General features: G+C 48.2%; 1 protein-coding gene across 1 annotated transcript in view; it reads right to left on the minus strand.

Annotated features, from left to right (window-relative positions):
- LOC136933699 (cadherin-22-like) overlaps positions 1 to 20906 on the minus strand; it is a 47997-nt gene extending 27091 nt beyond the window's left edge. Inside the window, exons 1-5 of the mRNA XM_067229234.1 lie at positions 20679 to 20906; positions 15473 to 15767; positions 5633 to 5752; positions 2097 to 2264; positions 5 to 192 (exon numbers count right to left, since the gene is read on the minus strand). Coding sequence (XP_067085335.1) covers positions 5 to 192; positions 2097 to 2264; positions 5633 to 5752; positions 15473 to 15767; positions 20679 to 20906 — 999 coding nt within the window. The remainder of the gene's footprint in view (positions 1 to 4; positions 193 to 2096; positions 2265 to 5632; positions 5753 to 15472; positions 15768 to 20678) is intronic.
- Positions 20907 to 21274: the final 368 nt, after the last annotated feature.

A 21274-nucleotide genomic window follows, 5' to 3' on the forward strand; every position in this document is an offset into this window, starting at 1 on the left:
CTACCTTTTTGATGGTGATGACGGCCTCCTGTGTGTCGCCGTCCGTGGTGACCTTGAACAGCTCCCCTCCCTCCTGGTCTTTAATCAGGTAGCTCATGTCCGTGTTCTCCCCCATGTCTGCGTCCGTGGCGATGACCCTGCCCACCGAGGTCCCCACCGCCGCCCCCTCCGACACCGAGAACTGGTACATCTCTGACAGGGCGGCGGTGCAGCAGGAGGAGGAGGTCGGAAGGAGAAGAGAGGATAGAGGAGAACGAGTGAAAGAGAGAGAAGGGGGGGAGAAGGAATCAAAATCAAAGAAGGTGAGAAGTTAGGGAACATAAAGTCTCAAAGGGTAGGGATGAAGAGGATGGGGAGGATGAGGAGAAGGTGGAGGGGTAGAGGGGAGTCGGGGAACAGAAGTTCAGTACGAAAAAGGAAAAGTCACGAGACACTGGAAGAAGACAAAGGGGAGAAACCGAGTGGGAGGGGTGTGTGTGTGTGTGTGTGGGATGTGTGTGTGTGTGTGGGAGGGGTGGTGTGTGTGTGTGGGGGGGGGTAGAAACCTGCATTAAATATTAATTCCTAGTCCATTGTATTGCAGAGTTAAGGCAAAAAAAATAAAAAAAATAACACACAAGCACAGGACAGGCAATCTCAGCCAATAGATACCAATTAGCCAAGTCATGCAACCGTTGCAAACCCCCCTCTGTGTGATCTTAAACTCTGCTGTCATCCCAGATCACCTTCCCATCGAGCAGTGCTCCGTTGGTGCGGGATGGAGCCAGGTATTATGCGTTTATGTTAACTAACTGCTTGTGCTAAAGGTGCTGACACACTGCTGATATCTGCCATGGCTGAGGGGCTACTGTCACAGTGAACAGACGCTCCTCATTTCACTCTGAACATCAATTTCCGCTCTACTTGAGAGCAGGGTCGGGCATCACCCATCTAACAAGAGGCGCTGTAAAACACAGACCAAAATATCCGCCTGATAAGCTTAAAACGTGCTAGGCGTCCATACCCTCAGAGCTCATTGTTGAGGTGTAGAGCAAGACCGCACACTCACTCAACATTGGTGTTGTGAACACACAAAATAATTACATCACAGCAATGTGAAGTAAATAACATTGCTTCATTTTCAACAGCTGTAGCAGCTTGGCAAAGCCCTCATCCAGAACAGAGGTAATCCTACAGGCTCCGTCCCTGAGTCGGACAGAATGTGATTATCTGAGATGAGAAGGAGATGAAGAGGGGATATATTCATATATAGAGAAAAGAAGACATACAAGTACAATAAAGTTGGCCCTGATGGAGTTTTCATAAAAAAATGAAGGAGTGCTGTTTCTTTTACTCAATGGATGAAAAAAGGATTGAAAGATGAAAGAATTGAGATGGCAGAATCTGTTCAGACGATGAATTTATTCTGTAAGGATATGTACCCAACTGCACTTTAATGTGTGTGATTATATCATATTATAGTTGTTTGTGTTTGGGTATCACACATCTCATCAAACTATATCATTTAAATAAATCAGGCATGAAGGGTGGGGGGGGGGGTGCTCAGAGTGTTTTCTTTGGAAAGAAAAAAAACACACGATAAAAAAACATCCTTCTGAAAGGTGTGATGCAGAGGAGATTTTTGGTCTTTTTTGTAAATGACAGCCTATTAGTCAGTGTTGATAACGTTACTCAGTCGGATCACACGCAGACGTGGGACGCAGACATGTGTCAACAGATCTCCTCAGATCCTTCAGCTTTTCAAGCAGACACTGACTGACTGACTGGCCGACTCAATGGCCGACTGGCCGACTGGCCGACTGGCTGCCTGACTGGCCGACTGGCTGCCTGACTGGCTGACTGGCTGACTTCCTGGCCGGCCGCCTGACTGGCTGACTGGCTGGCTGACTGCCTGGCTTTCTTACTAGCTGGCTGCCTGGCTTTCTGACTAGCTGGCTGAAAGGCTGGCTGACAGACAGACAGGGCGACAGACTGAACTACAATTATTTTAAGTGCATGTGCCCACTCATTGTGTCCTGATACTTGTATCAGGCGGCTGCTGGGTGTGAGTGCACGCTGAGCCTCCGTCTCTCTTCCTCAACAGAGGAGTGACTCACTCTGCGGGAAACGTGGTGGGTTGTCATTAACGTCCGTGATCACTATGGTCACCGTGGTCGAGCCGGAGAGGCCGCCCATTTGGCCTGCCATGTCGGTTGCCTTGACGACCAGCTCGTATCGGTCCTGTGTCTCTCGGTCCAGATCCGCCACGGCCGTCAGAATAATACCTGATCAGAGAGGGGACAAAGTGAGAGAGAGTGAGAATGACGGCATGGGAGAGATAGATGGATAGAATGACAGAGAGAGATTGACAGAGTGAAAGGGAGAGAATGACAGTGTGAGAATGAGAATTACGGCGACAGATAGAGAGAGAAAGAGAGAGGGAAAGAGAGGGGAAAGACGGGAAAGATGAAACAAAATGAAAATAGAGAAACAAAGAGAGCGAGCGAGAGAGAAAGAGGGGAGAGAGAGAGACATGAAATGGAAAGGTCACATTAGTGGTTAGCACTTCTGCCTTAGCCCTCTCCAACCCCCCCCCCCTCCCCCCGTTTGAATATCAACTGCAGTTAAGCACTCCATTATAAAGGCACATTCCAGCAGCACATTCCATTTCACCCCCTGCGCTTGTCTTGATAGAGCAGATTGTGTCATATCCCTGGCGCCGTGCTCATATCATTACGGCTGAGCAGTATTAAAATGAATAATATATAGGGGCAGCCTGTGAGAGGAAGACGCCTCTGAAAACTGTTGCGGGGAAGGACGCTGTCTTTGAAGACATTCGGAGGAGTGGATTTTGAGAGTGGAAGAAAAACAATCAGAATGACTTCTATTAATCCAGTTGAAGTGGACTTTCGGCCCAGTTCTCATGTGTTAGGGATTGCAGTCACTTCCCTAAAAATACTTAGACTTTGCAGTCTGGTCAGTCATAGTGCACTGGAAGCCTGTGCTGTTCCAATAGAATGCCACATTTTCCAATGCACCCGAAGACTGTTAAGGGGGACTGCTGTCGGCAGCCCATCTGAAGGCCATGTCGTCGGGTCACTGGATCCAAATGAGCGGGCGCTTTGACATTCTGAGAGATCTGTCCATTTGCTTCGACAAATTCCCTTTCATAGCCTTTCTGATTGTGGTCACGTTAACTTTGACAGAAAGATCCATCAGCTGGCGATGACAGGCCGGACACAGCCTCTCTTCTGCACTAATGCTGTTTGGATCACTCTCTTGGATATAGTAACAGCTCGAAGCTTTCAGTCATACGTCTGTCGAAATGGGCGCGTATTTTTGTTTACTGCTTCCTCAAAACGCCTCACCATGACATGTCTACGATTGTGGTTGTCCACGGTTTCTCACAACCGGCATTCTTTGTCTTTATCGTTCAGAAACACCATGTAAACATTGGGAATAAAGACCCCGACAACAGCACACACACTCGGAATGGACCAACATCAAGCGCAGCCTCGACCTCCCCAGGGAGGGGAGATGAATCCCAAACAGGGAGCGCTCCAGCTCCACACGGCTTGGGCTGCTCCTCTCCTTTGTTTGGCCACGCCTCCACCCCTCCCTGTCGAACCTCGCACCCGCTACTATTTGAAAAGGACGAAACCAGAGCGAGAGAGAGCGAGTGAGAGCGACAAAGGGAAACAGAGAGCGAGAGAGAGCGACAATGGGAAACAGAGAGAGAGCGAGAGAGAGCGAGAGAGCGAGCGAGAGAGAGAGAGAGAGAGAGAGAGAGAGAGAGAGAGAGAGAGAGAGAGAGAGAGAGAGAGAGAGAGAGAGAGAGAGAGAGAGAGACTGTTTGAATGTTTGGTCCTATAGTAGTACAGAGCATGGTGAAGGAGTATAATTCCATTCCCCAGTGGGGGTTTCCACATCACATTTCATTGTTGCCCTGCCTGGGATGATGGCATTTCTCCCGGTCCCTTGCTGTACTGTGCTACATACAAAACTCATAGATTCCAGTCACATTTCAAACTCCAGCAAGCTCTAGGCCACATTTACCGGTGAGTGTACAAATAAAGCACTGGAGAAAAGGAAGACGCCTCTGCTTCATTTTTACAACCGCCACTTCATTTTCCCTCCACTATCCTTGAGTCAAATAAAAAAAAGAATGTGCCGGAGAATGATTCATTACATGTGAAGGCATTGCAACATCAACGGATGTGTCAGAGCTCTGTTTGGAACGGTTCTCATTGGATGGAAAGCACCTCTCGAGCTCCGTCACGTGTCAGGGAGTCAGGTGGCTGAGCCGTTAGGGAATCGGGCTAGTGATCTGAAGGTTGCCAGTTCGGTTCCCGGCCGTGCCAAATGACATTGTGTCCTTGGGCAAGGCACTTCACCCTACTTGCCTCGGGGGAATGTCCCTGTACTTACTGTAAGTCGCTCTGGATAAGAGCGTCTGCTAAATGTAAATGTATAAATGTAATGTAAATGTCATCTGCTGCAGTATAATTGCACAACATCAATGACTGTCTCATGCAGTAGTACACTGTTGTGAGATGGGCTGTAACCTGGTGATAAAAGTGTTCCTCTTCAACAGAGCTGTGTCGTGTGTGGAGGGTCCCCATTGACAGGACTCATGCATGAGGAGAAGATTACATTGCACGTCCGTCTATCCCTGGAGCACATGGCCAGCGGCTTAGAGTATAAGCTTCGGGGGAATCAAATGTAAACCAAACATGAGCACAACATTGACGGATTTGATTGAACTGCAATATTTGATTTCCTTTCAATGCTGTCGGATGCCCGCTTTGAGGACAACAATTTACAACACAAGCCTTAGTTCACATCATTTCTGAGTTATGGCTGTGATGGACTCTGGCGTTCTTATAGGACTATCCCACAGTTCATATTTTTGTCAGGAATGAAAACGGTTTGGAGAAGCTACAACACTGTAGGCTACTGTTCCTTTAGTGGCTCAGCAATATTAAGAATGGGAAAGTCCCCAGCTGTTCTGCTTGGAGGTGCTGACCTCTTCGGCTCACGCCCATTAGACTAGACCTTGTGCATAAGGAGGGGGTGGGGTGGAGGGCTGTGGAGGGGTCATGAGACAGGTGGTCTCCAGGCTAGCCACACCACGACAGAGAGCATTTATCATCCAGGCACCGGGGCTGACCCAATCCAAGAGAAGAGACCAAAAAAGGAATCATTAAAAGTTTAGTGTGATTCCCCCAAGGCCGTTTGTAGACAACACAGAACTGGGCTATGCCTGTGAGAGTGTGGTTCAGGTCACATCCTTGGACCAGGAGGGAATACGACACTGTCTGCTGACAAGGAACAAACTGTTACCAAGTAAGGCCACATCTGGCCACCCAATCATGGAACATGTCATAGAGTCAACAGTGTTCCTTACTCTTCCTGATGGAACACGATGAAAACATGTTCCGGTTACAGAATCAAGATTCAAGATTATTTCTTGTCCCGGCAAAACAAGGAAACTTGCCATGTCGGCGGCAAACAAATACACTGAACAAAACACATAAAACATGAAATATAGAGCATATAGGGCATTACAAGCTATCCTTACTTTGTGCAATGCACTGAATAAGGGAGCAATCATCCTCGATGTCATTATGCTCTGTTGGTAATCTGTCCTTACCAGTGTTTCTGTCCACGGTGAAGAACTTTTCCCCATCCAGAACGCTGTACACCACTCTGGCACTGCTCCCATATGTGGGGTCATCAGCGTCCGACGCTGTGACCTTCATCACGGATGTTCCTGTGAGGGAGAAAGTCATCGTGTCAAAACAGTGAGGCATAGTGGAACAGTGGGGCATAGTGGAACAGTGAGGCATAGTGGAACCTCTGGGCACACCCTGTACTGCCACAAACAGACAATGAATCACAGAAGCAAGCGACGTGCGTGTGCGTACACCGCACGTTTGTGCACTTCACTGCCCTTTGAGTACTGTGTCGAAACCGGTTCAGTGTGCACACATTGTTTCAGCCTTTCATAGGAAGACAGGCTGTGTTCCTAAGCTGAAAGACAACATGGAAGCCTATAACAACGTTCTCTCTTCAAAGACGGAAGATGGAAGCCAGCGAAATGCTCCAGCAAGCAGTCATCAGCGATTACAACCACTTTACGGAGGGAAACAATTTCCAGAGCTGTAGCCTTTCCTTGGTGAAAAACACCTTGTTTTGAAGGGAAAGGATTCCTGGCAGCCATGGCCCCTCAAGGACGAAGAGTTAGCCGCCATCCCTGAGCAGGCCATAGGTAATTACTGACAGTCTGGTGTTGTCCACAAAAGGTCACAGCTGTAGCCTCTCCAGAGCCCTGTCATGCTACTGTCCAGCCACATAATGGCCATATGCTTAATGATGCTAATTAGCAGGAAGTGTCAGAGCTCTGTTTTGTTTCCTGTCATCAGTGCGCCTCCCGAGGGTGGAGGCTGAGGAAGGGCGGGGGAGGGGACGGGAGAGGAGAACAGTGGATTATCATTAAAGACACCCAGCCATTACCACAGGCATCTGGGATCCTTGTCACCCCTCTCTTTGTTTCTCAAGCGAGCAGTTTGGAAACAAGCACTTGGTTTGAGGGAGTATGAGTTACAGTGTGCAAACCTGCTGCTGACAAATGTAAACATAATATGTGCACCAGGTGTTTTTGCTGGCGACCCTCCATTGAGTATATGGTTAGGTTTTAGGCTCACTGAAAGCCCGGGACGTTCTTTAGGCGCTCTTTAACATGGTCATCTAAAAGTTATCATTTTGCATCACTGGGTTTTGCGTTTGGATGGTATCATGGTAGTGTCTGAAGCTGTTTTCAGCTTACTCTGTGTATTGCAGGCATTATTACACCCTATTATGCTAACCTTCTTATACCCTACTGTGCCAATATAGGAATATTTGACATTGGGCTAAGATCTGGTAAAGGTTGTCCTTATCGTAATAAAAAACAGTGGGTATTTTACAGGATATTTATTTTCATTACTTGGAACAGGCGGGGTTGTGTGTGTGTGTGTGTGGGGGGGGGGGGGGGGGGGGGGGGGGGGGGGGGGGGGGGGGGGGGGGGTTGGGGGGGGCGGTTGGGGGGGGGGTAATTCTGCTTACCTGTCTTCTGCAGGATACAGGGAAGTCATTTCCTTTCATGGGATTAATTCCTTATCACAATTTTTCCCCAGGTAACAATCAGAATGATGCTCAGCTGTTTCTCAGCTGATTCTTTACCAAGCTGCTGTTTGGAGAACTATATAAATGCAAATGTTACTTTATTGTGTTTATATTAAAAAGGGAAGTGGGAGTGGAAGTTCGTGCCAGAGTCCTTATTAATGCCTAGGCTGCATGGTGTCAGTGTTTCGAGTGAGAAGTCATTAGCTATCTGTTGGCGTCTGTATAGGTTTTTCTTATTTGAACAGATTCTGTGCTGGTGAAAAGACTCAGGTGACTTCAATAAAAATGTTATTGACTTTTACTAGATTGGAAACATACAAACATAAAAATACTTAAGTAATGAGAAATGTTGTTTATAACAAAGACAACCGTGGATATTCATTATGTTGAGATTTGTTTCTCACTCTCAAAATCAAAACTGAAGTTGAAATGTTGCTTTGAGAGGAGACAGAAGGTGTTGAAGTAATTATTTTAGCCTTGCAATTGAATGGGAGAGAGCCCATTGTTGAGAAACATACTGACACTTTATGGTCTGTCAGGTCCTTCTCATGCTTCTCATAAAACAGTTTACTCGATAGCATTTGATGTCAGCAATGTTGCCATGCAGCACAGCTGAATTCATTCCAAGGATAAGGGACAAGAGACGGTCATAGTAATACAAAGACATGACAGTTGCTTTGAACAACCTGTACGCCCGTCCCTGCTGTTCAAATACGCCGCAACACCGTTTGATCCTTCTTCAGCTACCTTAATGTATTGTGAGACTCGCATGTTTACATGTTCAGTATGTAAACCCGAGCTTACCACTGTTTATAATCTCTCAGTGGGGCTACATGACACAAAGGCAGATGCAAATACATGTTGTTATTGAGGATGCTGTGATGGCGTTGGAGGCAACGGAGGCAGCACGTCCAGGTCTCTCCGTGGTGCTGTCAGTCTGACACCGTAGTTCCTGCCTGACCTCCTCTCCTCTCCGGCCTGATGTCTAATGCCCAGCGCCACGGCGCCCTTACATCTCTAAGAGGTTCCATCACAGGCTGGTTGAAACAGTCAGGGACAATTAGCCCTGACTGCCACCGTCATGAAAGATTCATGAGAAAAAGCGACGGCTCCCGCTCTGCTGTTTGACTCCCAAGCCTGACTGTCTCCACGCAGATTTTCCATCTAGCAGTCTTTTCAGTGGTCTCGGTGGTTTATACTGAGGGACATTTGCAAGCTTGACAAGCATGGGGAGATGCAGCTGTTGGTTTGGGTACTGTATATGCTGAACACATGAATACAGTGTGGGTATATGTTATATGAATACATATACTAGCATGTTATAAAAGAAAAGAAAAAAGATATATATATATAATATAAATGTCTAAATGTAAGACGGACGTGTTTTCCCATCCCTAGAGAGATCTATAACAATGATAGTATATGTGTAGGGAATCAAGTGTTGTGCGAATAACATTTATAGACTGTATTTAGCAATGACTTGACTGGGCATGGACGAGGCTAAACAAAGTTTGCCAATATGGGTGAGTACAGTATGGAGAAGCATGGAAGAATTCTGGGTTCATGTCTACTGATACCACATGGTAGGGGTGCTAGTTATCCATTTGACCCTGACACCAAATGTCAGGGGTGCTGGTTATGTATTTGAACTTGACACCAAACATTGTAGGGTGCTAGTTTGGCCCTACTGAGTTAGATTTATGCATGGCTCTGTTTAATAGCAGCCAGACCGTTGGAATGGCTGCCCTCAACATCCTGCACTCAAAGGGAGATGCTTTAATTAACGTTGTGTGCCCCGGGAAGCAGGGGGCTTTGAAGAGAGAGCAACATGTGTGAGGCGGTAGACTGACAGTCATTTAAGAGGCAGCCTTGTAAAAGAGATTTGTGCCCATCTCTGCAGCTGACGTAGTGGCGTGGCAGAGGGGAGGAGGGTAACGCCGACTGCCACCCCACCCCCTTCCCCCCAAACCCCCCCCCCCCCCCCCCCCCCCCCCGTCCTAATACGCTGGACCGAGTGCACCCCTCCACCATTACGGATCATTTAACAAAGCCATAAAAACGGAGGTGTTTTCACATGAAAAGTTATTTCTCCACGACTTCAACATGATTCATTCCTCTCTGGTCCACTTAAAGGCTAGTGCAAAAGGAGGATGGTTGGAGGATGGTTGAGAGGAAGGGGGGGGGGGGGGTGGGGGGGGGGGCTGGTGAGGCGTCAGGGAGAAAAAATGTGCCGTGTCATAAAAGTCAATGGCCTGCTTACTGAGATCCCCTGCGAGGTCCCTACAAGGATTTAAGGATAAAAAAATTCCCATCTCCTCTGACAGGAAAAATAAATCGAGCCCTTTTATTAGCCCTTACCTCGAGTCGTTTATGAGAATGTGTCATTATTTGTTCAGTCGACAGTACAGGGAGGGGTAGCAAGCTTCGGTTTGGCTCCTGCATGCTTCTACCACTGTACACCAGGTTGGAGATCAACTCCAGGAATAGACCAGGGAAATGGGCTCGTGCACCACCCCAGCCAACCCTCACCCCCCCCCCCCCCCACACACACACACACACACACAGATACAGTATATCAGCCACATCAGAAGGGCTTCGTTAATAATGCAACGCCGACACAACCCCACTTCGATACGAGGACGACGAGAGAGAGAGAGGTTCGGTCAGCATTATTTGAATGACAAGTCCGGCAGTATCCAGATGTACACGGCGCACACAGGGAGCCGACGGAGAAAAGCAAACCCACATAATCAAGCAGTGTCTTGTCACTCAAGGCATTATGAAATGCCCCGGGAGGAAGCCAACAGCACCGTGGTCCAACTCACATCTCCCCCCAGGTGACACGGGCAGCACGCTCCCATACTACTCATCCACGCCCTGTTCACACAGTGGAGTCCTTGAACGTCAGGTGTGTCAAAATCAATGGCGGCCGAGTCTATAACACTGGATGTTCCCCGGCCACATAAATAGACCTGCCTGACAGGCCTATTGATCGTGCGAGGCTGCTGCCTTGTCATATCCCTCGCTCCTGTGTGATCTCTGCTCACTCCGAATGGTTCACTTGCAGTTAATCAGATAGACGCACGCCGCCTGAACTGAGACCTCTGCAATCTGAAGACCCATCTGAGGGGCGGCTGGGCAGGGACCTGGGAGAAGCAGACACCTCGGGGCCTGGGCAGGGACCTGGGAGAAGCAGACACCTCGGGCCTGGGCAGGGACCTGGGAGAGGCAGACACCTCGGGGCCTGGGCAGGGACCATGGGGAGAGGCAGACACCTCGGGGCCTGGGCAGGGACCTGGGAGAGGCAGAGACCTCGAGGCTGGGCAGGGCGACCTGGGAGAGGCCGCCCCGGATGCCCGTGACGGCAAACTACGGTGGTCTTGAAGCCACGTGCAGAAAACCCCAAATGGGATTCCTTTCCAAGTTTTCCAACTGTACTTTATGTGGAGTTTTCTGGATATGCTACGGAATGAAATGAATTCAATCGTGTCGAACCTTAGCCATTCTTCTGGGGATTGTACTTTGAATTCATAAGCTGGTTGTCAAGCCAAAATATAGTGCCTTTATTGTAGACAGAAGCTTGGTATTGTAAAAACAATGTTGCTCAGAATACTGAAGATTGTAGCTTTTCTTTTTCTATTTAACGGTATATTGGATGCTATAAAACGATTCCATAGCAAGTACCACGGCTCAGATAGGTCATTTCAGGCCTCAACACTCCTAAGGAAAGGACACGATCACAGTAGCTGAATCTAAAGCATTATGGAACACAGCCCATAGACCACTGCTGAGACGGACTGAGGTCCTGTTGATTTAGCTGTTGTTGTTTTCATTTACCCAAAATAATGTGTTCAGGTGGGGGAGTGTGAGAATGAACAATGCTGGAAATAGAGTGTGGAAAGAGCTGTAGTGCTGTTGTTACTTTAGTGTGTAACGCCAGGTTTGGGAACTTTTTAGCATGGTGTCTACATTTTTTAAACCTTCCTTTGGCTAGCGTGGTCAAAAACTGGGGCAAGAAAGATTCAATTTAACTATTAATTACCTCTTTTTCCATCACGTAAACAAAAGCAAGCTTTGACCCGATTTGAGCCTTCTACGATTTCTTTATTTTTAAACTTCCACCACTATACTAGAGGACTTTCGATTGGCAAAAAAAAGTCTATGCTCCAAACTATGATTGTCTACACATCTGTGGGACTGTAAAAGGACTTCAGTTCTAAAGCAACCTCGGTACCATATTCTCTGGTGTTGCCAGGAAATGTATTTTGTATATATATATATATATATATATATATAACATAGACAGACGAGTAAACAAATCTACATGTATGAGAACGCATCAATGCCTGTGGCAGTGCAGGGCTGTATCGAGAAGTGGACACTTCATATATAATACATTGTCTCTCCAAAAGTGGATTTAGCCATCTTGAGGGGACTGCTTGGAAATAGGAATCACAACAATCCTGGTTCTGTCCGCGGTGTATCTAGACCTGCAGTGGCCATATACACTGGTTCACCTCCTGTTCACGCTCGTGACACGAGCTAGCTTGCTGTTTACCCACTGATATCAGCTGAGAGTACTATGGGAGTCAAACTAAGTCTTTCACCACTGACCATGTTTTGGGGAGGCTGAATTAGAACAATGTGGAAAATATAGGGTTCAGAATTGAAATGCAAAGGCCCTTTCCCATCTTAGCTTTTAGCGCGAGCAAACCATTAATGCAGTGCTATTAGAAAGAGAGAGAAAAAGGGACAAGGCATGAAAAGAGATGATGACCTGGTGGTTTTTGAAGTGAGCTGCCATTAATCAGAGAGACCCAGTGGGCCTTCATGTAAAGTGGACTCCCACCACTGTGAACGCCGCTCTCTTGCATTAGCACCGGAATACCAGACTGACCCATACTGCCCACTGCTGCTGCTGCCTTTAACAGAGTCGGGGTCAGGCCGACAACAGCATTACAGAAAATATTTCCGCTTTGAGGTGAGGAGGGTGCAAGAGAGAGAGAGAGAGAGAGAGAAAGAGAGAGACAGAAACGCTAGCAGAAGAACACTAATGAAAATGCAAACGAGAATGCTAATGCTGCGATGGTTCACTCCCAAATCACGTCAGTGCGTGTTGTGAGTTTTGTGAGTCACGCTGTAGGTCACCCACGTGTATTTGGACACGATCATCTCTCACGTCAGCACCTATTGTAGCGCCCGTGACCAGGCCTTCAGGACAGGGGGGGGCGGGGGGGGGGGGGGGGGGGGACACGACGACGACATACCGGTGTTCTGCGTCCCGACTTCGCAGTCCTAACATGAAGACAGTCAGGCGTCTTCGATGCTAAATTCAATCACCATCAGCCCGCAAATTTGATTTAGGGCCCCCGATTTCATTAGCCGCCCATGTTTCTCCCAGGACGACTCGAGTGATCCCTCTGAATTCATCTTCGACTGACACCCCTACTTTATTCCCTCTCCTCTTCTCTCCTCTCCTCTCGTATACTCTCTCCTCCTCTCCTCTCTTCTTCTCTCCTCTCCTCTACTCTCCTCTCTTCTTCTCTCCTCTCCTCTACCCTCAGCGTGTCCGCTCGCCAGGCCCGACCGGCGAGCGGACTGTGAATGATGTATAAACAAACGCTCTTCTGGTGGCAGGGGCCGTGAGCTATGACAGAGCACTGTACGAGGGGACACGACCGGGGAGGTAAGTGGGAATGAACATGCCGCCGGCTGTGTCCTGATGACTTCCTTATTATGATCAGCGCCGCGCGTCTTCCAGCCTCGGTCGTCCATAAAACAGCCTAGCGAGCGTGCTACTGGTGTGGATAATGCGGGCAACCTGGTGCCATTACAGTGTGACGAGTCCTGCCTCAGATCTCTGCCTGCACATCTCTGCCTTCATGCTGCATGTAATCAAGACACTCCATGACACTGATTACAGTCTTCTCACAGACTGCCACAGCACTACGGCGGAAATTGAATAAATGCTGATTTGAGCTCGTCAATTAGTCTAATTTTTGATGAGTGGTGCTTCTGTGGACAAATGGTATAATTTCATGTATGGAACATTTTCACAGTTAAATAATCGTCCTCGCCCCTTCAAAATGGCATTTCACTAGATGGTCTAATTACATTTAGGTATTAAGGAGGAGACATTGATATCATATTAGTCACATCTTTTACTTAACGAGGTTCACATCTCTAATAACTGCCTGTTATAGGCATTTAGGTACTATTTAGTCTACAGAATATGCAGTCTCCTCACCATAGCAAAGGAACCATTGCAGCGGGAAGGCCTTAAAGCACAAATGCACAAGGCTGGTTCGGCACTCAGCCATGCACCAATGATTCAGCACCAGGGACAGCTCCAATGATTCAGCACCAGGGACAGCACCAAGGATTCAGCACCAGGGACAGCACCAATGATTCAGCACCAGGGACAGCACCAATGATTCAGCACCAGGGGACAGCACCAAGGATTCAGCACCAGGGACAGCTCCAATGATTCAGCACCAGGGACAGCACCAAGGATTCAGCACCAGGGACAGCTCCAATGATTCAGCACCAGGGACAGCACCAATGATTCAGCACCAGGGACAGCACCAATGATTCAGCACCAGGGACAGCTCCAAGGATTCAGCACCAGGGACAGCTCCAATGATTCAGCACCAGGGACAGCACCAAGGATTCAGCACCAGGGACAGCACCAAGGATTCAGCACCAGGGACAGCTCCAATGATTCAGCACCAGGGACAGCACCAAGGATTCAGCACCAGGGACAGCTCCAAGGATTCAGCACCAGGGACAGCACCAAGGATTCAGCACCAGGGACAGCACCAAGGATTCAGCACCAGGGACAGCTCCAAGGATTCAGCACCAGGGACAGCTCCAAGGATTCAGCACCAGGGACAGCACCAAGGATTCAGCACCAGGGACAGCACCAAGGATTCAGCACCAGGGACAGCTCCCTAAGAAGCACCTACGGCTGCCAGCCACTGATGAGGGGCCACACCTGAAAGTGATCCCTCATCAGGGGAGGATAAGAGGGCTGAGCTGGCAGCCACACATCAAACGAGGTGGGAGAGACACAAGTAACGCTGTTATCGATTGTCCTCACAGGCAAGGAGGAGGAGGAGGAGGAGGAGGAGGAGGAGGAGGACTGGTCCGTACACCCGGAGGCCCAAGCTCCCTGCCGGAGCTCCCCCTGCTGAAGCTACCCCCCCGTCCGTCCGTCCGTCCGTCCCATATCGATGTGACCCCCCCCAGCAGAAGCGGCCCTCGATGACAAACTCTGTTTTCATCGTTGAGCCTGTTCACCATTCAGACCCCAAAATCAACCCACACTGCAACACAACTACGTCAGCAACTATGATTAAACGGTTCACCGTTAAAGCTACGAAACGACATCAGCTACCACGATTAAATGGTTAACCATTAGTCAAAAGACTGTCAGCTACTACCAATTAGTGGTTAAAAGGCTAAACAAGATGCGATGCTGTGTCAGTGGAAATGAGCGCGTGCGGCGCTGCACACCAAAACCTTCATTGGAGCAGCTCTAGTCAGCTAGGTTTGGGGGGTGGCGAGTGCCTGGCAAGCTGTCACACAGGCCTCAGCCACCATGGTACCAGTGACACTATCGCACAAGTGCCAGCACCGCCCCCATCAACTATTGTTCGACATGAGAGCAAATATGGCTACACAAAAAAAGCTTGACTAAGCACTCCAGTTATCTCATTAGGGCCTGGCACTCTGTGCCAATGTATAAAACATGAAGTGCACACTCTTTAATGTGTAATTTGACTGAGAGGTGCGGAGGGGAGAGGGGCATGTGTTGGAGGGGGGTGACAAGGGGGCGGAGGGAACAGGGAGGGCATAAACATCAATGGCTTAGTCCTGTTCCCTGGCTTTCTCCCCCTCCTCGTCCTCTCCGTTTCAGAGAGCGCCGAGGGCAGGAGTGGACCTGGTCGGAAGCATGCTGAGGCGGCAGGAATTCATTCTTATAAGGACCAGCAATGAGCCATTTCATTTAGCCCTCTCCTGTAGTCTCCCCCGCTAAACACTCTCTGGCACCCCCCCCCCTACACACCCACACTCAAACCCCAAAACAAAGTTTCTTATCCTCAAACTTTTGATAATCAGCTGCGCTGTTATTTGTTGGGCTTGAGGACCATGACAACCTGAAAGGAAAATATATATTTGATGTCAACCACAACTTTTTTAATCACATTTTTAAAGAGTTGGCACCGTGTGACACAAAGCTTTTATACGTTTCCAGTATAATGCTCATGCTCTTCCCTGCCCGTCTCCCTCCTTCCCTCCCTCCCTCCCTCCCCACCCTCCTCACCTATGGGCGACAGTTCAGCCACACTCCCAATGTAGGGTCCCTCCAGGAACTTGGGCTCGCTGTCGTTGATGTCCTGGACCTTGATGACAAACTCTGACTCGGGCTCCAGGGGGTCGTCGCTGAGGCGGTCCCGAGCCTGGGCTCGGAGGGTGTAGTAGGTCTTCTCCTCCCGGTCCAGTCGCTCCGTGGCGTGGATGTCTCCCGTCAGCTCGTCGATGATGAAGATGGACCCCGCCCCCTCCCCGGAGATGGTGTACTTGATGGTGCCCTCGCCCTCGTCGGAGTCCGTGTGGATCTGTCAACCAAGGAGAGAGGAGGAGCCCGTGAAATGGTGGAGGAGGAGTTTGGTGAGGGGTGACAATGAGATGGGTTTATCTGGCGAATATCTCACTTTCAGAAAGGCACTGGCATTATATTTGCTGCTGGAGAAACAACCTGGCCGATAAATACGCCCTGAGAAAAAGTCAACGATTCTCCTTCAGAGTAGAATAGAGACCGAGAAGAATGAATGTGAAGCACAAAAATTCAAGAGCATTCATGCACCCAATCAGAAGTCAAGAGTAGTGTATTCTTTCCGAATCCGGCAGCCATTCCTCAGTGACCCTTTCCACTTGCGGCGCGAGCAATTCTATCAGCGCCGTGACAAAAGACAGCGAGTGCGAGCCTCCCCACATTCCCCCCTCCCCCCCCCCCCCGAAATCTTGCCCTTCACCGAACAGACTCACTTAAATGAGATCAAAGTCATTTCTGAGACTGTTAAAGGTGGGTTGTGTGAGCACCAGGGTAAAAAAGTGAACTTGAATAGCTCTTATAAATCAACCCAGAGTTCTCATAATGTGATTAGAAGACATTCAAGCAGCGGTCTCCTACCCTTTGGCTCCTCGGCGCACTGGAGCACCCCGGCCTCACCCCCTCCCCCCACCTAAGTATCTGCAATTAGAATTCAGAACTAGCTCCTCAGCCCGAACAGGGGAGGATTGAGGGGAATACTGCCCCGGCCTCCCCTGTTAATATTTTATAAAGCTTTAATTAAATACAGGCCTCTATCACCCTCAAGGGGGTTTTCATTAAGTATTTGTCGTAAAAGTGCAGAATAATGCACGACCATGCCTCGATATCGCCGCTTTTCCCTCACTTTCCTTCCATATTGAATTTTCCTGAAAGTAAAATAAATGAACGGTTGGAGAAAAACACATACTTTTTTGGGTATCAATATTTCATTTATAATAAAAGAACCTTCAATAGCCCGATGCACTGTGACTTGAAAACAAAGTCTCTCTCCAGCTGCTATCAGGCTGTCTTTGTCTGTCGTCTTTGATCAGCTAGACATACTGTATCTCACTGCAGCCAAGTCTAGACTCTCACAACAGACGCCATACACAAAGATGAAGAACAATGGTAGAACCAAAACCGTAAGACGCGCGCACACGCACACACACACACACACACACACACACACACACAGAGACACACCCAGACACACACAGACACGCATGCATACTTGTCCGAGGACGTCATGTTTTCAGAGAGAGACGGTCCTGGCAGAGTGAGCGTGACTGTGATTGTGCTGGGATGACGCTGCTCCACTCCCCTCAGGCTGAATGTGCCCATCCGTCTGTCAGTCCATCTCCAGCCCAGTGATTCAGGCCGCCGCTAAGCTGTGCACCCCTAACTAAAGGTCACAGTCTGGGCTTCACTTGCTTAGCAATCCCAACCATCAGCCAAGTCGACATGCCACTGCTAAATCTAAAAACAGCAGGCGGGCTTTTCTGTTTCAGACGGTGGAAAGACGAATCAAATGAACTGAACAGACTGACTGGAGGTGTAACGTTGTCGCAGATTGGTCAATGCTGTGCAGCACTAGGCACAGTGTGTCAGTCATCAGTATGTGTGTGCCTGACCTCCTCCACAGTCCTCCAGGACAAAGATGAGAACGCCACCTTAAGCCGAATGTGTGAGAGTTACATGAGGGAAGCTATGACTTTGGCCATTTCAGACAAACAAAACAGTGTGCATGCACACACACACACACACACACACACAGATGTACACCATTAGGCACAACCACGCCATCCCCCACACACAGCTCACTGAAGGGAACACCACAGGACTGTACTGCGGCAGTGACAGCCGTACACACTGTCCAAACCTTCCACACCCTGTGGTCGGGGGGGGCTTATCATAGCGGGCAGGACAAAGTGGCAAAAAGTGCTCAGGTAAAGCAATCTAGCTTGGGGTCTTAGCCTGGGTTTAGATACAACAAGTGTGATGGCAGTTTGAAAATACTCCAAACAACCAACTACAAACATTCCAGTGTCGTACTAAAACGGCTCATAGTCATCTCGTTGTACCCGAACCCAACGCAGTTCTGTCAAACACTATAAACTCTGATGCCTTTTGAAGCACTAGTCATGTTGTTAGTCTGAGTGAAGCACTGCATCAAAGTGTTCTGTAAATGTTTCCATTGTTTTATACATGATTTAGGCTACACCTCAAGGCACAACCAGGAAAGGCTCTCACACGCAAACACGTCTATGTATATCCATACAGTATATATATATTTAAAGAGAGAGTGAGGGAGAGAGAAAGAGAGGAGGAGAGAGAGAGAGAGAGAGAGAGAGAGAGAGAGAGAGAGGAGAGAGAGAGAGAGAGAGAGAGAGAGAGAGAGAGAGAGAGAGAGAGAGAGAGTGTGAGAGAGAGAGAGAGAGAGAGAGAGAGAGAGAGAGAGAGAGAGAGAGAGAGAGAGAGAGAGAGAGAGAGAGAGAGAGAGAGAGAGAGAGAGAAGGTAATAGCCTTAAGAGATAACACAGCAAAAGCAACCCAAATTCTCTCTCATCTTCCCGGGAGAAAGTTCCCTGAAACGTGTCCAATTCCTGCCTTTTAGATCCTCATCCTTAAGCTACTTTGTTCCCCTTTGATGACAACCCTGTGATGTCACAACCAACCAGCATTCTGCTAATTGTGCTTGGAACATCACACTAAGAAGAATTATTAAAATAGGCGTGTGATCAAACACTATCTACACACTATCTGATTAAACATGTCATCAAAGACTACTTAGCTAACGCTGACAACAAGGGGGAGGGGGGGGGGAGGGGGGGGTACTATCCATGTGAAGACGTACAACCATTACTCATGCAGTCAGCCAGGACCATCCCTAACCCCTAAAGGAACAGGAACTAAAAACACGACAGGCGGGCTACAGTGCATTATTCTACTGACTCAGATCCTGAGCGAATCCTGTGTGGTTGCTACCATATCATACCCTTCCATGTCTGTCTTTATAAGAGGAAATCTGTAGGTTTGCAGGTTCTAGGGAACTGAGAGATTGCTAACTCTGACCTATTATTGTGCGCTCTATTTATCTGTGTCAAAGACAGAATAATCCAACAGTGAGCCGTTCGATATGCGCCGGCGTCCAGTCAGAAGGTCAACAGATCTCAGACATGGAAATCACACAGCAAGGGTGTATGGATACACAATCGATTCAATAATCCGTAAAGGAAACACGTTCCGAAACGCTTTGAGCAGTTGTCCATGAAGACATTGTCACACTCACTGAAAACCCAGACTCGGAGGGAGGGAGGCAGGGAGGGATAGAGAGAGAGAGAGAGTTCTTCTACGGTATATGTTGTTGGAGGTGGAAATTAAAGGTGTGTGAGAGAGAGAAAGAGAGATAGAGAGAGAGAGAGAAATAGAGAGAGAGAGAGAGAGAGAGAGAGAGAGAGAGAGAGAGAGAGAGAGAGAGAGAGAGAGAGGGAGAGGGAGGGAGAAAAAGAGAGAGACAGAGAGAGAAAGATAGAAAGTGGATCTAGGGATTCATTATCCAAATGCACTGGACATACCTGCCAGTTTACTGCCATGAGTGACCATTAAGGGAAAATCATATTTCATTTGCAGAGTAATGATTACAGTAGGACAGCCTAAGCAACTTTGTTGAGGGTGGGGGGCAGGGGGGGGGGGGGGGGGGGGGACTTGCTGTAAATGGCCAATGCTGATAGGAGGCAAGCTGGCTGTATTTAATCCTCTATTGCTCTAATTAAAGTATTTGATACCCTCAGCGATGGATGAGTCCGGCAACACCACCACCCAGACACTATTAATAGTCTTGGCTCGTGCCCCAGCCTCATGGAGTGCAATAACTCTGCGTAATTTTATTAATAAAATCATCTCTCTTCCCTCCCCTGCCGTGCCTTCCCCCCTTTATATATCAGCTCCCTGCTAACCCTGGCACACTCTCTCTTAATGAATCATTTCAAAATGCATGAATCCCTTTTCACTCTCTAAGCCTCTCTTTCTTTCTGTCTCCTTCACTCTGTTCTCTCTCTGTGACTCGCTACCTTTCTCCTCTCTTTCTCTCTTTCTGTTTCTCTCTCGGTCTTTCTACTTGACTCTGTTCTCTCTCTATGTCGCTCTCTCGCTCTACCTTTCACCCCTCTCTCTACTTTTGGTTTCTCTTTCTCTCTAACATGTTCACCTTTTAGCTTTCCCTCTTGCGCACACACATACTGTTTGCATTTCTCTCCCACTCAACATCTCTCTCTCTCTCTTTCTCTCTCTCTCTCTCTCTCTCTCTCTCTCTCTCTCTCTCTCTCTCTCTCTCTCTCTCTCTGTCTCTCTGTCTCTCTCTCTCTCTCTCTCTAAATGTCTTCTTCGTCTTTCTCCTATCTCTCTGTCTTGCACACACATGGACGTATACAATTAAGCCTGCCTGCCTGCCTGCCTGTCGTCCTCCCTGTCAGTCTCCATCTTGCTCTGGCTGTAGTCCCTGCCTCCTGGCAAGAGACGCTTGACTCTGGTCTCCTACAGTGAACATACGAGAATTCTCCATCAGATAGGAAAAAATGAAGGCAATTATTATAGCACTGCCAGTTGTATCAGGCATTTAATTATATCAGTGAAGAACTCCACATACCATATGAAGTGTAGTAAAAAAGCTGTCAAAAGTAAATTAGTGAAACATGAGGAAATTGTGTATTCTTGGATTCTATTCTCGGAACTGTAATACCTATCTTATATCATATCCAACGTCTCAATGTCATCTTGTCGCTGTGTATCATACTATAAACCTGTTATATGGTTCACGCAGTCAGACAAATGACTGACACTTACAGTAAGATGTATGTGGAAAATGAAACATCAGCCGTAAACAAAGAGCTTACTTTACAGAGACAGTAATAACCCGCACCTCTCATGCATATCTTACCTTGCCAACGTAGAGGGGTTCTGTTCCAGTGTACTCCTCCACCACAAAGAACTGGTTCCACACCCATCCTCTCTTCACCCGCTCGTGGGACATGAGCCCGTCCTCCTGGCTGCTCCCCTGGGACAAGCCTCTAGTCCTGGGGCCACCGGCCCCTTCCCCACGACAGCAGCTCAGGACCCCCAGGACAAACAACACGCCCCACGCTCCCACTCTCCGACACTGAGACATGTTGTGTTTTTTTAAACAGATTTTTAAACAGATTCGTTTTTATGTCCACTTGGCTCTACATGTGCTGTACAGGGGAGGTATGGAGAGTCCTTAAGCTGACACCTTTTAGGAAAGAAAAGTTCTCGGCACTTCACGAAACTCTGGGACAAAGAAGACAAAGCTGTCTGAGATCTACAACTGGTGAGTTAATCCTCTGGATTTGGCAGCCTTCGAGTGATTTAGCAGGTTCAGTTTGGTGCTATGAAAGAAGGGCAGGCTCGCAGCTTCCTGAGACACTGGATTTAGGACTTCTTGTATTCTCAGGAGCTCTGAAAGCTTTTTTTTTCTTCTCTGAAATGTATAACTTCCACCTGCGAGATGTTCGTCTT

The sequence above is a fragment of the Osmerus mordax genome, chromosome 1 (genome assembly GCF_038355195.1).
Source record: "Osmerus mordax isolate fOsmMor3 chromosome 1, fOsmMor3.pri, whole genome shotgun sequence".
In the NCBI taxonomy this organism is placed as follows: Eukaryota; Metazoa; Chordata; class Actinopteri; order Osmeriformes; family Osmeridae; genus Osmerus; species Osmerus mordax.